This window comes from Sus scrofa, chromosome 1, assembly GCF_000003025.6.
Source record: "Sus scrofa isolate TJ Tabasco breed Duroc chromosome 1, Sscrofa11.1, whole genome shotgun sequence".
NCBI lineage: Eukaryota > Metazoa > Chordata > Mammalia > Artiodactyla > Suidae > Sus > Sus scrofa.
Genome location: NC_010443.5, coordinates 9,166,635 through 9,185,335, shown reverse-complemented (window position 1 = coordinate 9,185,335; position 18,701 = coordinate 9,166,635). Strand labels below are relative to the sequence as shown.

The following is an 18,701-nucleotide window of genomic DNA, read 5'->3' as shown; positions in this document are numbered from 1 at the left end:
GTTTAGATATTAAATACATGGGGAGTTCCCATTGTGGCTCAGTGGTTAACGAATCCAACTAGGAACCCATGAGGTGGCGGGTTTGATCCCTGGCCTTGCTCAGTGGGTTAAGGATCCGGTGTTGCCGTGAACTGTGGTGTGGGTTGCAGATGCGGCTCGGATCCCGCGTTGCTGTGGCTCTGGTGTAGGCTGGTGGCTGCAGCTCCGATTGGACCCCTAGCCTGGGAACCTCTATATGCCGCGGGAGCAGCCCAAGAAATGGCAAAAAGAAAAAAAAATAGATATTAAATAAATGTTCAAATTTAGGGACATAAGATCTTTTTCATTAGGTAAGGATTTTCAATGTAGTGGTCTTTGTTGTGAAGGAATTCTTATTAAGAGAGGAGGGCAATAATAATTTTATATTGCAACTGCATTTTGCTTTCTCATTGCTCTTAAAGTCCTCTTTAGCCTGTGTTAAGGCCATTTTGAAGTCCATTTAAAAATAAATTAGCAAAAGAGGCCTTCAGGAAGGCTTATTTCGTTATCTCGGTCTGTCTTGCTGTGGGCGTCTCCTGAGATTTCCTCTGTACTAAAGCATTATTGCAAAGGTCCTACTCATTTCCCTGCCCTCCCAGCCCCACAGGAATCCCTTAACCTGGTTACAGGGCTTCAAAGGTAAGGAAGATTCTACATATCTGTGCCAAGGATTTGTTGGCATTTTTCTTCAAAAATGTGCTAGGCTGGTGACACCTATGCTTTTTTCTTTCATAGACTCTTGCCTAATAAAAGGCAGCTTTGCATGTCTGAGACCCATTCAGAATATATGCTGGTGAAATTTACTGTTTAGGATGTTTTGTTGTTGTTGTTTGGTTTTATCTAACAGGAAACAAATGGCAAAGCAAAGGTTTTTGTTTTGTGTCGTTTTGTTTTAACCCTTAAAACTGCTATGGTAAGAGGCTAGTCAGCATTGTTATACACACACAGCCCATCATCGGAGAAATGTCTGTTAAAGCCTCTTTCACAGGGACATTGATTAGATCTACCTGGAAGCAAATTGTCTTTTGCTACTTGTAGCATCATCTTGTTGGGCACATAAAGCTATGTGCCATTTAAAGTGGGTATAGAGGGAACATGTCTCAACATAATATGAGCTATCTGTGCCAAACCCACAGCCAATGGTAATATTCAATGGGGAAAACTGAGAGCCTTCCGCTAAATATGGGACAAGGTGAGATGCTTGCTCTCACTTCTTTCATTCAATGTAGCATTGGCAGTCCTGGCCAACAGAAGTCAGACAAGAAAAGGAAATAAAAGGTATCCAGATTGAAAGAAAGAGGTAACATTGTCATTATATACAGATGACATGATACTATATTTAGACAGCCCTAAAGATTCTACACAGAAACTATTAGAACTGATAAATGAATTCAGCAAGGTAGCAGGATTACAAAAGTAACATGCAGAAATCAGTTGCATTTCTTTATACTAACAATGGAATAGCAGAAAGTGAATGTGTAAAAAAAAAAAAAATTTCAAGTCACAAAAAAAAAAAAACACCCCCAGAAGAATAAAAATAGGTTGGGGTCGTTGCCAGGGACGACGGGGGGGGGGGGGGGGGGGGGTGGGGGGGGGGGAAGCTCGATTGGACTATAGCCAAGGAAAAAAAAAAAAAAAAAAAAAAAAAAAAAAAAAAAAAAAAAAAAAAAAAGAGTAAACTTGACCAAGGAACTGAAAGATTTATGTGCTAAGAACTATAAAACATTAATAAAGGAAATTAAAGACGATTTAAATAAAGGGAAAGATATCCCATGCTCTTAGATTGGGAGAATGAATGTCATTAAAATGGCCAAACTGTCCAAAGCCGTGTGTAGATTTAGTGTGAGCCCCATCGAATTACCCATGACAGTTTTCACGAAACTAGAACAAATAAGCCTAAAATTTATATGGAACCGCAAAAGACCCAGAATTGCCAGAGCAATCCTGAAGAGAAAAAACAAAGCAGGAGGCTTAACCCTCTCAGACTTTAGACAATACTACAAACCTACAGTAATCAAAACAGCATGGTGTTGGTACAAAAACAGATATACAGATCAATGAACAGAATAGAGAACCCAGAAATAAACCTTCATACCTGTGGTTAGTTAATCTTTCACAAAGGAGGCAAACATATACAGTGGGAAAAGGACAGTCTCTTCAGCAAGTGTGTTGGGAAAGCTGGACAGCTGCATGTAAAGCATGTGAAGTCAGAGCACACCCTTTTACCATTCATAAAAATAGACTCAAAATGGCTCAAAGATCTAAAAATAAGACATAACACCATGAAACTCCTAGAAGAGGTCATAGATAGACAAAACATTCTTTGGCATAAATTGTACCAGTGTTTTCTTACATCAAATAGGACTTAAACTTAGCAGTTTTTTGGTACAGTGAAGGAAACCATTTTAAAAAATGAAAAGACATGGGAGTTCCCATCGTGGCACAGCAGAAACAAATCCAACTAGGAACCATGAGGTTGCAGGTTCAATCCCTGGCCTCACTCAGTGGGTTAAGGATCTGGCATTGCCATGAGCTGTGGTATAGGTCAGAGACGTGGCTCGGATTTGGTGTTGCTGTGGCTCTGTTGTAGGCCGGCAGCTGTAGCTCTGATTAGACCCCTGGGAACCTCCATATGCCATGGGTGTGGCCCTAAAAAAAGACAAAAGACCAAAAAAAAAAAAAAAAAAAGACAACCTACGGATTGGGAAAAAAAATATTTTCAAATGGTGCTACCAACAAGGGCTTAATTTTCAAATATACAAACAGCTCATGCAACTCAACAGCAACAAAAAACAACTCAATAAAAAAATGAGCAGAAGACCTAATAGACATTTCTTCAAAGAAGACATACAGATGACACACAGGCACATGGAAAAGCTGTTCCGCATCACTAATTATTAGGGAAATGTAAATCAAAACTACAATCTGGTATCACCTCACACCAGTCAGAATGGCCATCATCAAAAAATCTATAAATAATAATGCTGGAGAGGAGGCAGAGAAAGGGAAACCCTCCTACACTCTTGATGGGAATGGAAATTGGAGCAGCCGCTATGGAGAACAGTATGAAGGTTCCTTAAAAAACTAAAAGCAGAGTTACCATGCAGTCCCACCCCTGGGCAGATACCTGGAAAAGACAAAGGTTCTAATTCAAAAAGCTATTATACATGGAGAGATTAAACAACAAAGTCTACTGCATAGCACAGGGAACCTTGTTCAATGGCCTGTGATAAACCATACTGGGAAAGAAAACTATTTATTTATTTATTTATTTTATTAATCAATGAATTTATTACATTTGTAGTTGTACAATGATCATCACAGCCCAATTTTATAGGATTTCTATCCCACACCCCCAGCGCATCCCCCCCCCAAAAACTGTCTCCTTTGGAAACCATAAATTTTTCAAAGTCTGTGAGTCAGTATCTGTTCTGTAAAGTTCATTCTGTCCTTTTTTCAGATTCCACGTGTCAGTGAAAGCATTTGATGTTGGTGTCTCATTGTCTGACTGACTTCACTTAGCAGGATAATTTCTAGGTCCATCCATGTTGCTTAAAATGCCGTTATTTCGTTCCTTTTAATGGCTGAGTAATATTCCATTGTGTATATGTACCACATCTTCTTGATCCACTCCTCTGTCAATGGACATTTAGGTTGTTTCCATGTCTTGGCTATTGCAAATAGTGCTGCATGAACATCGGAGTACATGTGTCTTTGGAGTCATGGTTTTCTCTGGGTGCCCAGGAGTGGGATTGCTGGATCAAATGGTAGTTCTATTTTCAGTTTTCTGAGGAATCTCCATACTGCTTTCCACAGTGGTTGCACCATTTTACACTCCCACCAACAGTGTAATAGGGTTCCTTTTTCTCCACACCCTCTCCAGCACTTACTCTTTGTAGACTTTTGGATGATGGCCATTCTGGCTGGTGTAAGGTGGTACCTCATAGTGGTTTCTCTAAGAATGAGTGATGTTGAACATCTTTTCATGTGTTTTTTGGCCATCTGTATGTCATCTTTGCTGAACTGTCTATTTAGATCTTCTGCCCATTTTTGGATGGGGTTGTTCATTTTTTTGCTATTGAGCTGTAGGAGGTTTATAAATTTTGGAGATTAATCCCTTGTCAGTTGATTCATTTGCAAAGATTTTCTCCCATTCTGTGGGTTGTCTTTCGTTTTGTTTAGGGTTTCCGTTGCTGTGTAGAAACTTATAAGTTTGATTAGGTCCCATTTGTTTATTTTTGTTTTTATTGCCATTACTCTAAGAGGGGAATCTGAGAAGATGTTGCTGTTGTTTATGTTGGAGAGTGTTTGGCCTATGTTTTCCTCTTTAGAGTTTTATAGTGTCTGGTCTTATATTTAGGTCTTTAATCCATTTGGAGTTTATTTTTGTGTATGGTGTTAGGGAATGTTCTAATTTCATTCTTTTCCATGTAGCCGTCCAGTTTTCCCATTACCACTTATTGAACAGGCTGTCTTTTCTCCGTTGTATATTCTTGCCTCCTTTGTCGTAGATTAGTTGGCTGTAGGTGCATGGATTTAATTCTGGGCTTTCTGTCCTATTCCACTGATCTGTATTTCTGTCTTTGTGCCAGTACCATACGGTTTTGATGATTGTTGCTTTGTAGTATAGTCTGAAGTCCGGGAGTCTGATTCCTCTATCTCCATTTTTCTTTTTCAGGATGTCTTTGGCTATTCTGGGTCTTTTGTGCTTCCAAGCAAACTTTAAAATATTTTGTTCGAGTCCTGTGAAAAATGTCCTTGGTAATTTGATGGGGATTGCATTGAATGTATAGATTGCCTTAGGTAGTATAGTCATTTTGATAATATTGACTCTTCGATCCAAGAGCATGGTATGTCTTTCCGTCTATTTGTGTCCTCTTTGATTTCTTTCATCAGTGTCTTATAGTTTTCAGAGTACAGGTCTTTTGTCTCTTTAGGTAGGTTTACTCATAGGTATTTTATTCTTTTGGATGTGATGTTAAATGGGATTGCTTCCTAATTTTTCTTTCTGCTCTTTCATTGTTAGTGTATAGAAATGCCGTTGATTCCTGTGTATTAATTTTGTATCCTGTGACTTTGCCAAGTTCATGGATAAGCTCTAACAGTTTTTGGTAGAGTCTTTAGGATTCTCTCGGTATAGTATCATGTCGTCTGCAAACAGGATAGTTTTACTTCTTCCTTTCCAATTTGGACTACTTTTATCTCTTTTACTTCTCTGATCGCTGTGGCTAGGATTTTGAAAACTGTTAAATAGTAGTGCAAGAGTGGACATCCTTGTCTTGTTCCTGATCTCAGCGGGAATTCTTTCCGCTTTTCTCCATTGAGAATGATGTTGGCTGTGGGTTTGTCATATATAGCCTTTATTATGTTGAGGTAATGTGCCACTTTCTGAAGGGTTTTTATCAGAAGCAGGTGTTGGATTTTGTCAAAGGCTTTGGGAAAGAAAACTTTTAAAAGACTGTCTGTGTGTATGCATGTGCATATAGATATGGATGTATAGACACACACATACGTAGTAACTGAATCACTTTGCTTGCAGCAGAAATTAACATTGTAAATCAACTCTACAGTACTTGGAATGGACACCTTTGTGTTCAGAATGTGAATTAATAAAGCATCTGTTAGGCCATTTAAACTTTTTTGGGGGTAATTTCCCATCAGTAGTATCAGTGTGACTGGGTACAAGTGGATTTCATCTGTTGCTGTGATGTACCGTATTTTTTAAAAGAATGTGTAAGTTTTGTATTTCTGTTAGTTGTGTTTTTGAAGTCAGTAGAAGTTCATCTGTAAATTAGATGATGTCCTTTGAGTAAAAGATCTATGAAGAACAAAATAGGAAATTTTACAAATTTGTCTGTATTTTAAGCTGAAATGATTAGGCTTTTTACATAAGGAAATTTATACCTGGGATTCCCTTGTGGCACAGAAGGTTAAGGATCCAGCATTGTCACTGTTAAGAGGCTCGATTTGCTGCAGGTTCAGTCCCTGGCCCAGGAATTTCCACATGCTGAGGGCACATTCAAAAAATAAAAAGAAAATCTTACACCTTCTGAAGGTCTTTTAGAGAAAAAGAATTAAACTTTGTCAGAAACTGATTGAAATGTTCTTGGGTTATAAAAATCATGTTATTTACTTTCTCTTCCCACTTCTGTACACAGTTGGTACATGGTTATTAAATGTTTGATGAGTGAGGAATTTCAGATAAAGACTTTGATACCTCAGTCATGCAGATGAGTTACAAACAAACAAAAACACAATAACCTCAGCTTTCACAAAACAAGTTCCCATTCATTGTTGCTGTATATCCCTGGATTAAGTCTCCCTCCAGAAGTTCCTTCCTTCCTTTTTTCCTTCCAGGCAGACCATACTCAGGGGGTGGTAGAGTGGTAGACTGTGACAAGATAACAGATAGCGTGCAGATGTGTGGGGCTGAGACACAGCGAAAACGCCCCTGTGTGGTCCGAATGGACCCCCGAATGCTGCCAGGGCCTTTGGCCCGAGCTGATAATATACAAGCTGGTGAGCCCATGACCAGGGCCCCTTCTGACCTGTAGACATTCAGGTGCCCAGTGTTTTCCAGGCAGGAGCAAAGATGAGGTCACTCCAGGGCCAGTGCGTTCCTGGGGCCTCAGCCAGTGTGGACCCAACGCACCAGTATTGTCCCTCGTTTTACTTAGAGCTCCCTCCCTTGGGAGCCGTTAGTCCTCATTTCCTGATCAGACCGAGTGACCTGTAGTGACCTGTCTGAACTTTGGACTGCCTCTGTAAGGCAACAGGTGCTTAGCAGGAGCTGTGCCTGCTCATCAGTGTCTTTTGAACCTTATGTTCTTTATCCTCTTGTGTGCTGGTTTGTAGAAGGCCAAACAGAAAGCAGCCGTAATGAAGTATAAGTTCTCGTTTTCATTAATTCTCAGACCTAGATGACCCTTGACGTCTGAGCTAGTTCACGTGGACTGGGCGAGAAGTAAAAGCATCAGTTGCCCACCTCTCCATCTTCCTCCAGCCTCTCCCAGTGTTGTTGGTCCCATGATCTGTGCGGTGGAAGTTATTCTTCTTGGGCCATGTCTTGAAGAACTGGGAAGCCAGTTGAACCAGTGAAACTTATTTCTTCTGAAACCAGAAGAACATACTGGGAAACCAGTGAATTGAGTCGATCTCACTGTTACCCAGACAGGCCTTTGCCCAGGTCTTAGTGCATTTTCCTGGACAAGAGTTTGATTCTACTCATCCTGGTGGCCCATAGATGTCATAAGAAGAGCAAAGTACAACAAAGCAGCAAAATATAACAAGACCAGACCCTGTTATTTTTGTGGTTAGCAGTTGCAGACTAGTGGAGTTTGAAGAAGAAAGTTACTTAGAAATAGTTTTCTCTCAGTTTATGCTTTTTAAGGTGGGACCAGAGCAGCTTTCAGTCTAGGGATGTTTTCGCAAAAAGCTTTTCAGCACCAAACCTGATATCCCCTCTGAATCCTGAGCCTTTCCATCCTGGCCTGTGAGAGCCGCCCCACAGGAGGGATTGATACTTAACCCTTTCAGCTGGTGGCTTCCCACAGCCACACCCGATCAGAGCGCAGCTTCAGGCCGAGGTCTCTGTGCAGCCCCGTGTCCTTGCACCTGCCCGGACTCCCAGCTCTGTCTCCTCAGCTCACAGAGACGGGTGGTCTCGGTGGGTCCCCACCCCTGAATCATGGCCTGGAAAGTCTCTCCAGGCAGGGGTCACACCCTTATTGCCAGATGCCCAGTGATTTGAAGTCAGTTTCATATGTTTTGTCTTTTTCAGTTTTAAGTGGAAGTGTAAACTGGATCCCAGTTACTCCGTCTTCATTGTCATCTTTGTGTATTAGTTGGTTTCCAAAACCAAGTTGATTACATCCATAAACTTTCTTCACAAGAACGTTGTACCTGAGAGGTCCGTCCTCACGCCGCCACGTGAATGTCAGTCGTGACGGCTTCCCTATGAGGTAGCTGTGGAGCTGGGAGTCAGAGCCTAGAAATTGGGCTCCAGGGTTGTCCTCCTAATGGCTACGCTGGTTTGGTCGCTGACCAGCTATCTGGGGGTGTATCAGTTAGGTGTCGACACGTGGATGCTGCACACCGGCCAGTCGGCAGCCCAGGGCACACACCGAGTTCAGGCCTCGCGGGCTCTGCTGTGCTCCAGCGGGCGTGCTAGGTTCTCCGTGGCCCTGTGGTTCCTTGGCATTGTCTGGGAACCTTCGCTCATCTCGCATGTCTGGTGGCTTTGAAAGCCCTGGTTCAGCATCCTAACATTTTTAAAAGCTTTACTGTATTTTTCCTCTGGAGGTTTTTCCCCCCAGTGGCTGTATGACTTGTGTGGTGTATGTTCCATTCCTTCTGTGCTGCTTATGATGCTTTTTAGTGCTTCAGTGATACTGTGTGCTGAGAACAGCAGTCTCTAGAATATATGCTAATGCACTGAGGATAACCCACCACTGTACAGCAGGGGCTTTGCTTTCTGCATGCAGTGTTTGTGCATGAATGGCATGCTGGAATTTTCTGGCAACCTGAGCCCTGCTCTGCATGTACTGTTTTTAACTTTGGTTTATTACTTCACTTACTGAGCACCTTTTTTTATTTTAAGGTGGATATTTTGGCTCAGATTGGTTGTGTTGAAAGTCTCAGCCAATCACCACATTCATCTTCTCCTTCTCCTTCCATAAATAAGGTAAAATTCAGACTTGAATGCAAGTGGAAATATGTATTTAAAGCCCCTAGAAGTACTCCTTTGTCCCCCTAGCGAGGTAATTGTTTCAGGTGAAGCACGGTACTGCCGCTCTCCTCGGGGCCCGGCCACACTGGCTGTGAGACATGCAGAAGCTGGAAGGGTAACGCAGTTTGTACCTTGGAGACCTTTGAGCCGGGACTTTCGATGGGACATGGTTGATGGATTGACTCCATGGAATGGGGGGTCTGATGGAGGGTTTTTAATCACGGAGTTGGCAGAGTCCAGCTACTTTGGTACCGTTAAGGGAGGAGAAAGAAGAGAATGATGGCTTTGCTCAGTAGAAAGGAGAAGAGGAGGAGCTGGAGGAAGAGGAGAGTCCCTCAGGTTTGAAACCTACACAGAGGGACAGAATGCGTTACTGTGCGACCGAATGTCTGCAGGTGAGGACAAGGGCTTCTTGGGATTGAGAACAAAGACGTCAGAGGCCAGAGGGTCATTAACGCAGACGGTTGTGCAGCCTGGTTTGTTGCAGTAGAGCTTAGGCTTGGAAGAAAGCAAGATCTCAGCATTTAGCCCAAAGAAAATCTGCCAGGACCCCCAAGAATTAAGAGTTGCTTTTGAACTGTATGGCAAAACATGTCTGTTGTCGTCTTTCTTTCATGTATTGGAAGGAAACAGATCTTTGGCTAAAACAGGAAGTGTCTTAAGCACTTATAACCACCTATTTAATTGAAAGTGTCTCTGTTAATGTGATCTGGCATTGATACCTTTTGGAAATATGACTGTCTGATCTTTTCCTCTAAAGCATAAACTAAGGGGAATTTACTCAAAGATTAATCACCAGTCTTCATTTGTTTCTTTATGTTCTGGGTGAGCCCCATGTAGTAAAATAACCTGTAACGAGTGCTTTCTATGCATCACGTCATTTAATCCTTTCAAAGTCCTATGCAGGGGGTTCCCATGTGGCACAGTAGGTTAAGGATCTGGCGTCACTGCAGTGGCTGGGGTCCCTGCTATGGCGCAGGTTCGATCCCTGGCCCTGGAACCTCTATATGCCACGGACACAGCCAAAAAACAAAGTCCTGTGAGGAAGTTAATGGTGTTATAGCCATTCTGTTAGTACGGAAACTAAGAGAGATGGAGTAAATTGCCCAAAGTCCATGCAGGTAGTAAGTGGGAAAGCTGGGATTCAAATCCAGAGCAGACAGCAGAGCCTAAGTTCTTAACCACTGCACCCATGAGAAAATTGAGTCAAATTTCTACGCTTTCATAAAGGGATTTAAAATTCAGCCAGTAGACCAGTGTTCTTATCTTTGCCCCCCTTTTACCATACATGATGTATTTGTATGGCTTTCCTACCATTCTCTCAGGAATACTGTCCCATCGCTGCCCACACCCTCGTGGCCATTCTGCCTCCACTCCCTCTCTTCCTGCTGTACAGTAGAGACGAGCCAGTCTCCTTTCAGTGGACACCTTTAGATAAACCTCAGGATATAAAGCCAGTGTAAATGTATTCCTTTGTTGGTCTTATGAGGAGAGGATAGCTTGTAGGACTAGAACCCATCGGGAAATGTGCTGAATCCATTGCTCCTGGACCTGGGGAGCATTTCATGGGGGGGGGGCAGACATCATCAGCCAGTCTGGTACAAGGCAGGTGAAAATGCATCTATAAGAGAGATCTGGACAAACCTGCCTTGAGAGTGTTTTAGTTTAAGATACTTGGTATACTAAACGTGTTCATAGCCAGCGAGAGGCACTGGTGACCCTAACGGGCTCAGGCCTTTCCTTGTCTGTCGCGTGTGTCCTAGAGGAGTTCAGAAGACAGAACATTTGTATGCACAAGTTTTGTTTGTTGGACTTTCCAACATTTGCTAAAACTTCAAGCATAGAAAAGTCAAGTGAATTCATAGTGAATAATCATATACCCACCTTATCGATCTCACCATTAACATCTTACGGTTCTTGGAGCTCCTGTTGAGGCTCAGGCGGTTAAGAACCTGACTAGTATTCATGAGGATGTGGGTTTGATCCCTGGCCTGGCTCAGTGGGCTAAGGATCCAGCGTTGCTGCAGGATGCCGCTCACATTTAGCGTGGCTGTGGCTGTGGTGTAGACTGGCAGCTGCAGCTCCCATTCAACCCCTAGCCTGGGAATCTCCATGTGCCGCAGGTGAGGCCTAAAATAAAGAAGAAAAAGTTTACTCTTCTTGGTTTGCCACACATGTGTCCATCCCTCTGCCCATCAGTACCCGTCAGTCAGCATCTTCCAGCTCTTCTGCAGTGTGCTCAGGTGCTTTTATAGCTTGGAGGCTTTGTTCTCTTAAGAGTGTGGAAGTGCCGGAAGTCACGCATTCTCTGGTCGTCCACAGCTGCTTGTCTTCCTAGAAAAGATCCTAGCCCGTACACATGAGGAAGCTCTGATTTCCCTCTGTGAAACAGTGATAATGTGATGAAGGCTAGACCTCCAGCAGGAAGAATATGCGTTTCATACAAATGTTCAAGATCAATATACTCTTGAGCTACGTTAAGTAAAAACCAAATCTGAGTCCTGGCCGCTTTAGGTAAGGCATTTTGAGAATCATGCGGGAGAAACGTGTGCTCACGACTTGCGATGGGAGCGACCCCCTGATGTGCACGTAGCTCTAACCGAAGACTGGCTTTGGGAGGAAGCCCGAGCCTGAGTGTCAGCCGGCGCGCTCAGTGACAGCGTTCAGGACGGTGAGGAAGAGGTTCACGCGCAGACGGAGGAGAGCGGGAGCCGAGGCGGGGAGGCGGGAGGTCAGGGCGACTGCGGGCTGGAGCGTGGAGCCAGGGTTGGCGGCAGGCAAGGAGGACGAGGAACGGCGCGGAAGGAGAAGTCAGGCTCTTCATGCCTAGAGTGAGGCGCCGGGAAGCTGTTCTGTGGTCGGTGAGGTCTGAAGAGAGGTCAGTGATGAACGCGGTTGATAGAGTGGGGGGGGGGGTACCAGAAAGGGAAGGAAAAGGAAAGGATGGAGGCGTCGCTGTAGAAAGGAGAGGAGGGAAGCTAGAGGAGGTAGGGACTCTGGTGTGATCGTGTGCCTGCAGTTAGGGGACAAAAAAAGGGTTATTGGCCGTTGAAAGCCAAGGAGCCACAGGCCAAGTACAGGAAGGGTGGGTCCAGAGAAGCAGACCCCATTGGGCCGGGTGAGCCGGTGTTAGTTATCGACATTAGAGGAGGGCCTGGAGGTTAGGAAAGTCACCTGTAGGAGAGTGAGTAAAAAGTCAAAGATAGAACCTGGAGAGATATCCAGTTGGTCAGGTTCGAAAGATTTATCAGTCAGGTTGAAACAAGATGGAGGGAATGTTGCAAGAAAAAAACAGAAGGAAGCAAACTGATTAGATTTGCCAGCAAGTATTTAATAACCTAGGTAAGGAGCTAAGATTATACACATAACCACATAATATAGTAATTATTATAAACAATTTATAAACAAAGTAGTTTTTTTTGTTTTGTTGCATTTTTTCCCAGGCTAGGGGTCCAATCGGAGCACAGCTGCCAGCCTATACCACAACCACAGCCACATCAGATCCGAGCCGAGTCTGCAACCTACACCACAGCTCACAGCAACGCCAGATTCCCTAACCCACTGAACAAGGCCAGGGATGAAACCTGCACCTCATGGTTCCTAGTCGGATTTGTTTCTGCTGCGCCACAACAGAAACTCCAGAGTAGTTTTTAATCATGTTATGTGTTTATGTCCTAATTAAAACTTACTTGGGAGTTCCGGTCGTGGCTTAGCAGTAACGAACCCAGCTAGTATCCATGAGGACACGCGTTCGATCCCTGGCCTTGCTCAGTGGGTTAAGGATCTCACGTTGCTGTGGCTGTGGTGCAGGCCAGCAGCTGTAGCTGTGATTCGACTTCTAGCCTGGGAACTTCCAGGTGCCTCGGGTGCAGCCCTAAAAAGACTAAATAAATCAATAAATAAAGCTGATTCATTTTGGAATACCTCCTATGAGTTTGACATCCCATTTCTTCTCAGTGCCGATAAAAACCTCTGCCAGCTTGTTCACACTCGTTGCCTTACTGTCGTGGCCGTGCTGGACTCTCACTCATCCTGTAGTTCTAGTTTATAACCTTCTGTTCCTTTTCCTCAGTGCTTTATAGATACGCTAGACAAATGAATATCTGCACCTGTTGTCATCTTATTATCCAAAATTTTGTAGCTTTCGAAGTTTTTACTCTAAAAACAAAGCCTCATAGTTTAATGTTTGGGGGACACAGAGTATATATTACTGAACAAAACGCTCTCCCTTAAAAACTGTGGTGGAAGGATTCTCTCAAAGGAAGCCTGCATTTCCAGTCTCCACGAGGGTGGCCTGAGTGTGGCTCCTTGTAAGCCATATATTCGAAAAATTCACAGCGATCAGAAGAGTTTTTCTGCTGTTGATATTTGACATTGAGCAAAATCACTAGTCACTTCACTTTTCTTGAAGGTATAATAGATGTTAGAAAGAAATCATACTTCCCCTTATAAAATGTATACTCAGTTGTTGATGCTTCCAGTGGGTGGGCCGGCAGGCAGTTATCCACCTCCTGTGTCAACTGAAGAAGAGTAAAGAAAAGACCAACCACAACAGCATTCTAAAACATGAGAGAGGCACAGAGTTCCCGTATGGTACAGCTGAAACGAATCCAACTAGGAGCCATGAGGTTGCAGGTTCGATCCCTGGCCTCACTCAGTGGGTTAAGGATCTGGTGTTGCCGTGAGCTGTGGTGTAGGTCACAAACATGGCTCGGATCTGGTGTTGCTGTGGCTGTGGTGTATGCCGGCAGCTACAGTTCCGATTAGACCCTAGCCTGGGAACCTCCACAGGCCGTGGGTACAGCCCTAAAAAAAAAAAACAAAAACAAACAAAAAATAAAACACTAGAGAGGCAGGATTTCCCGTCATGGCTCAGCGGTTAACAAACCAACCCTGCTAGTATCCATGAGGACTCAGGTTCGATCCCTGGCCTCTCTCAGTGGGTTAAGGATCTGGTGTTGCCATGAGCTGTGGTGTAGGTTGCAGACGCAGCTCAGATCCTGTGTTCCTGTGGCTCTGGTGTAGGCTCCGGTTAGACCCCTAGTCTGGGAATCTCCATGTGCCACAGGTGTGACCCTAAAAAGACAAAAACAAACAAAAAATAGAAACAACAACAAAAAACTATTAGAGAGGCATTTGAGGCAGTTTGGTAATTTTCTTTCAAATCTCTCTCTCCTCTCTCTCTTAACTAACTTCGGATTTTATGTGAAAATGAAGAGTGTAGTAAAAGGGAAAGATGTGCTACACTATGTTCTGGAATAAACAGATCCAGTACTGAAATTCTTTTAAAAGGCACTGTTCGTTTCCACTGAATTTATCTGTAACTTTAAGGTGATTCAAATGAAACTCATCACATTTTTTAAACTTGACATGCTAATGCTAAAACTAAAGATTAGTTTCAAAACACAAAGCCAGTGCTAAATTCCGCATGTTAAAAATAAACAGATGAGGAGTTCCCATTGTGGCTCAGCAGGTTAAGGACCTGATGTTGTCTCTGTGAGGATGCAGGTTCCATCCCTGGCCTCCCTCAGTGAGTTAAGCATCCAGCATTGCCTCAAGCACAGGTCACAGACATAGCTCAGATACAGTGTTGTCGTGGCTGTGACCGTTAAAAAAAAAAAAAAGTGTAAAAAAACAGGTAGATGGAGTTCCCATCGTGGCTCAGTGGTTAACAAATTTGACTAGGAACCATGAGGTTGTGGGTTTGATCCCTGGCCTTGCTCAGTGGGTTAGGGATCCGGCGTTGCCATGAGCTGTGGTGTAGGTTGCAGACGCAACTTGGATCCTGCGTTGCTTTGGCTGTGGTGTAGGCCGGCAGCTACAGCTCCGATTCAGCCCTTACCTAGCCTGGGAACCTCCATATGCTGCAGGTGCGGCCCGAAAAGACAAAAGACTGAAAAATAAGCAAAAATTCAAATCCTTTTATACGTACTATTTGAATTTTTTACTGGGGACGTATTACCTTTACAAATAAAAATTAAGACAATTAAAAATAACTACAACCAATTACTATAAAGCAGTTAAATTGAGTAAGATAGATTCTTTATTATCAGCATTATGATCTCAAAACACATGATATTACATTTATAAAAAAAAAATTGCAAAGAGATGCATGCAGGAAGTTCCTGTTGTGGCTCAGTGGGTAAAGAACCTGACGTAGTGTGCGTGAGCATGCGGGTTCGATCCCTGCCTCTATCAGTGGATTAAGGTCTGGCGTTGTCACAAGCTGCGATGTAGGTTGCAGATGCAGCTCCAATTCCACTGCTAGCGCGGGAACTTCCATATGCCACATGTGTGGCCCTGAAAAGAAAAAGAAGAGACACATGCAGGGCCGTGTCCTTCAGGTCAGTTTTTAACATAGAAAACAGTTGGTATTTATGTGTTACGTATTCCATTACATACTCAGGGAAGTGTAAGAACCTGCCGGGTTCAGAAAAGTAGTTATTCGAGGGAAGAAAAAAAAGGGAGTTTCTTTGTGACTGGTTTTAAAGTTCCCAGGCAAACATGACACTTTTTTTTTTCTTTTCTGCCTTTTTGCCTTTTCTTTTGAGGGCTGCTCCCACGGCATATGGAGGTTCCCAGGCTAGGGGTCGAATCAGAGCTGTAGCCACCGGTCTTCACCACAGCCATAGCAATGCAGGATCTGAGCCGAGTCTGCAACCTACACCACAGCTGACGGCAACGCCGGATCCTTAACCCGCTGAGCGAGGCCAGGGATCAAACCTGCAACCTCATGGTTTTAGTCGGATTCATTAACCACTGAGCCACGATGAGAACTCCACTTGACACATTTTTAACATCACTAAAATTCGGTTGATGGCTACTTTTTTGCTTTCCTACTTTTGAAAATGTATTATTTAAATTTTAAACTGTTATAGATTTCTATCTATTTTTTCAGCATCCCTGTTCAATTATTATGTGAGTCCTACTGAATTGAGTAATGCTTTCTAGAAGTCACAAACCCTTTCTTCTTTTTTACCCTTGACCACAGGTCAGCAGTGGCAATGACCCCTGGTCAGCCTGGAATCCCTCCAAGTCTGGAAACTGGGATAACACGGATGGCTGGGGAGCCAAGCCAGAGGGGGCTGCAGCTCAGAGAAACACTTCCAACAACTGGGACGCTGCCTTCGGTCATCCCCAGGCCTACCAAGGCCCAGGTGAGGAGGAGGCTCTGCCGTCGGTGGACAGGTTTCATCTCAGGAACCGTTCTCAGCGGCCCGCATTCACTAACAGCAGACTTGTTTGTCTGGATCCAGATGTAGGCATTCTTTTCTTTTTTGCCTTTTGGCCTTTTTTTCTTTTTTGCTTTTTAGGGCCACACCTGTAGCATATGGAAGTTCCCAGGATAGGGGTCAAATTGGAGCTGCAGGCCTGCACCAAGCCTCAGCAAATCGGGATTCAGGCCACATCTGTAACCTCCACCACAGCTCATGGCAATGCTGGATCCTTAACCCCCTGAGCGAGGCCGGGGATCAGACCTGCATCCTCATGGATGCTGGTCAGGCTCTTAACCTGCTGAGCCACAATGGGAATTCCCAGTGGTCTTCAGTTATGAGCTTTAGTCCACTCTCAGTTATCTGTCATGGAGTCACAAATAGAAACGCTTGTGGGCCCAGGTTCATAAAGCAAAGCCACAGAGCCACCCCATGCGGAAGATGGAGGTGGGCAGCCCTGCTCTGGAGCGGATTGACACCATTGCAGAGCTGAGCTGGTGTTTCTGGGCCTCCACAGTTCCAGAGACTGGAATCTCAATTTTTATGTCATCTTCCCACTTTAAAATCTTAGCAGCTAACACACTTGTTTTTAAATCTTGGCTCCAAAAATGTGCACACAGATTGAATATGGTCATCAGCGGCCAGTTTATGACCTCTCACTTGGCTCTTCTGTCTTTTCTTTACCTCTCTGACTCCCAGGTTCTTAACAGAAATTGAGGCAAAAGCAGAATTTCTAAAAGGAGAAACACTTGAGGAATTAGGAAAGGCTGTTTATGTCTGTTCTGGGATTAAATAAAACAAGGAGAGATCCACCCAGTAATTTTAATGATTCCCATATGAGTACATTGTGCCAGGAATTGAATGTGCTGAATGGCGGGGGACTCGCCTGCAGGAGCCGTACGGGCCCAGGTGCTGGTTCCAAGCTCCCAGTCGTGGACAGGAGCTTGGCTGCTGGCCGGCCCAGGAGCTGTGGGTGGAGCAGAAACGGCGAGACTAGACTGCTGACACCTGCTCCTCGAGTAGCTTGGCGTGGCCCGGGCGTCTTGGCTCAGATCCTTCTAATACTTTCTTTCCCCTCCTTTTCTGTTTCGCCATTCGTCTCTCAGCTTCTCTCGATGGCACTCTTTGGGCAGAAATCCAGGGCAGTTTCCTGCCTGATGCTAAGGGGACATCTCAGGGAGACAGAGGCACGGAGCAGTGGAAGAGAAAGGGCGGGGGCAGCGAGGCTGGCAGCGCCTTGCCCGACACAGACTCTTCCCGGAATGCTGGGCCCCTGGCGCCAGCTGGCTGCTGCCCGTCCCTCTCCTCTCTCCCTCCTCCACCAGCTCGCCCTTCTCACCTGCGTTATCATCAGTGTTGAACAGCTGCTTTTCAGAGACCTAGGGTCCCCTTCGGCCCCTCCAGTCTTCTCTGTTTAAAGGGTGTTTGATCTGCCTGACCTATCAGCATGCCAGCCTTTGGAAGCCCTTCCCTGGCCCACTGAGCGTGTTAATAGTTGGCATCTACCTGAAGGTACTGGGACTGGCAACCCACTTTAAGTTGTTTCCAGCTTGTCTTTTGCTCTAAAAAAATCTTCCAGCCTCAAAACTGACCGCAGAGCGTGTACTTGTCAGGTCTTTAGTGTGGTCCTGCCCCCGCCCCTTTTCTCCGAGTTTTCGTACACGGTTAACCCGGTTGACGGTTGTTATCAGAAAAGTGTCATCCCGTTTTTATCTTGTTTTCCTTTGCTGACGATCTTCTTTGCCTCCCGCCAGCCACTGGGGACGATGACGACTGGGACGAAGACTGGGATGAGCCCAAGTCGTCGTCTCCCTACTTCAAGGACGGAGAGTCGGCCGAAGCCGGAGGAGCCCAGCGGGGAAACAGCCGGGCGGGCTCCTCCTCCATGAAGCTGCCGCTTAACAAGTAGGTTTCAGGGCACTGGGGGAACATGAACTCTCTGTAGAAACAGATATAAGATGGGGTTCCTGTCGTGGCGCAGTGGAAACAAATCTGACTAGGAACCATGAGGTTGCGGGTTTGATCCCTGGTCTTGCTCAGCGGGTTAAGGATCCGGCGTTGCCGTGAGCTGTGGTGTAGGTCAGAGACGCGGCTCGGATCCTGAGTTGCTGTGGCTGTGGCGTAGGTCGGCGGCTATGGCTCCAAATCGACCCCTAGGCTGGGAACCTCCATATGCTTCAGGTGCGGCCCTGAAAAAACAAAAAGACCGAAAAAAAAAAAGAAAGAAAGAGACAGATGTAAGATGCAACAAGGAGATCCCATTGTGGCTCAGCAGGCTAAGAACCTGACATCGTGTCCGTGAGGATGCAGGTTTGATCCCTGGCCTCACACAGTGGGTTAAGGGTCCAGTGTTGCCACAAGCTGTGGTGTAGGTCATAGATGTGACTTAGATCTGACGTTGCTGTGGCTGTGGCATAGGCTGCATCTGCAGCTCTAATTCAACCCCTGGCCCAGGAACTTCCATATGCCGCAGGTACAGCCATAAAAAGAAAAGAAAAAAATAAGATGATGATATGAAGAGGCACTTTTCTCTTGTCAGTGGTCTACCAAGTTTTGGGTGTGATTTGATCATGTTTATGTGGCTCTTTGCTTGGAGGTTTGTTTGAAAGTTTTGGGTTTTTTTTTTTCATCTTAAAGTGAAATATTTGTTCCATGTAATGATATGCTGAATATTGGTTTTATCAACTCATTGCTGATGTACAGCAAAGCTAAACATAATGTTAACTTTCTTACAAATGTTT

General features: G+C 44.6%; 1 protein-coding gene across 2 annotated transcripts in view; it reads left to right on the top strand.

The window, feature by feature from the left end:
* Positions 1-18,701, top strand: part of SNX9 (sorting nexin 9) — a 108,664-nt gene that overhangs the window by 53,688 nt on the left and 36,275 nt on the right. For both annotated transcript variants that reach the window (XM_003353171.4, XM_021086441.1), the window contains 2 exons: positions 15,738-15,903; positions 17,715-17,865. In XM_003353171.4, the coding sequence (XP_003353219.1) occupies positions 15,738-15,903; positions 17,715-17,865 (317 nt within the window). The remainder of the gene's footprint in view (positions 1-15,737; positions 15,904-17,714; positions 17,866-18,701) is intronic.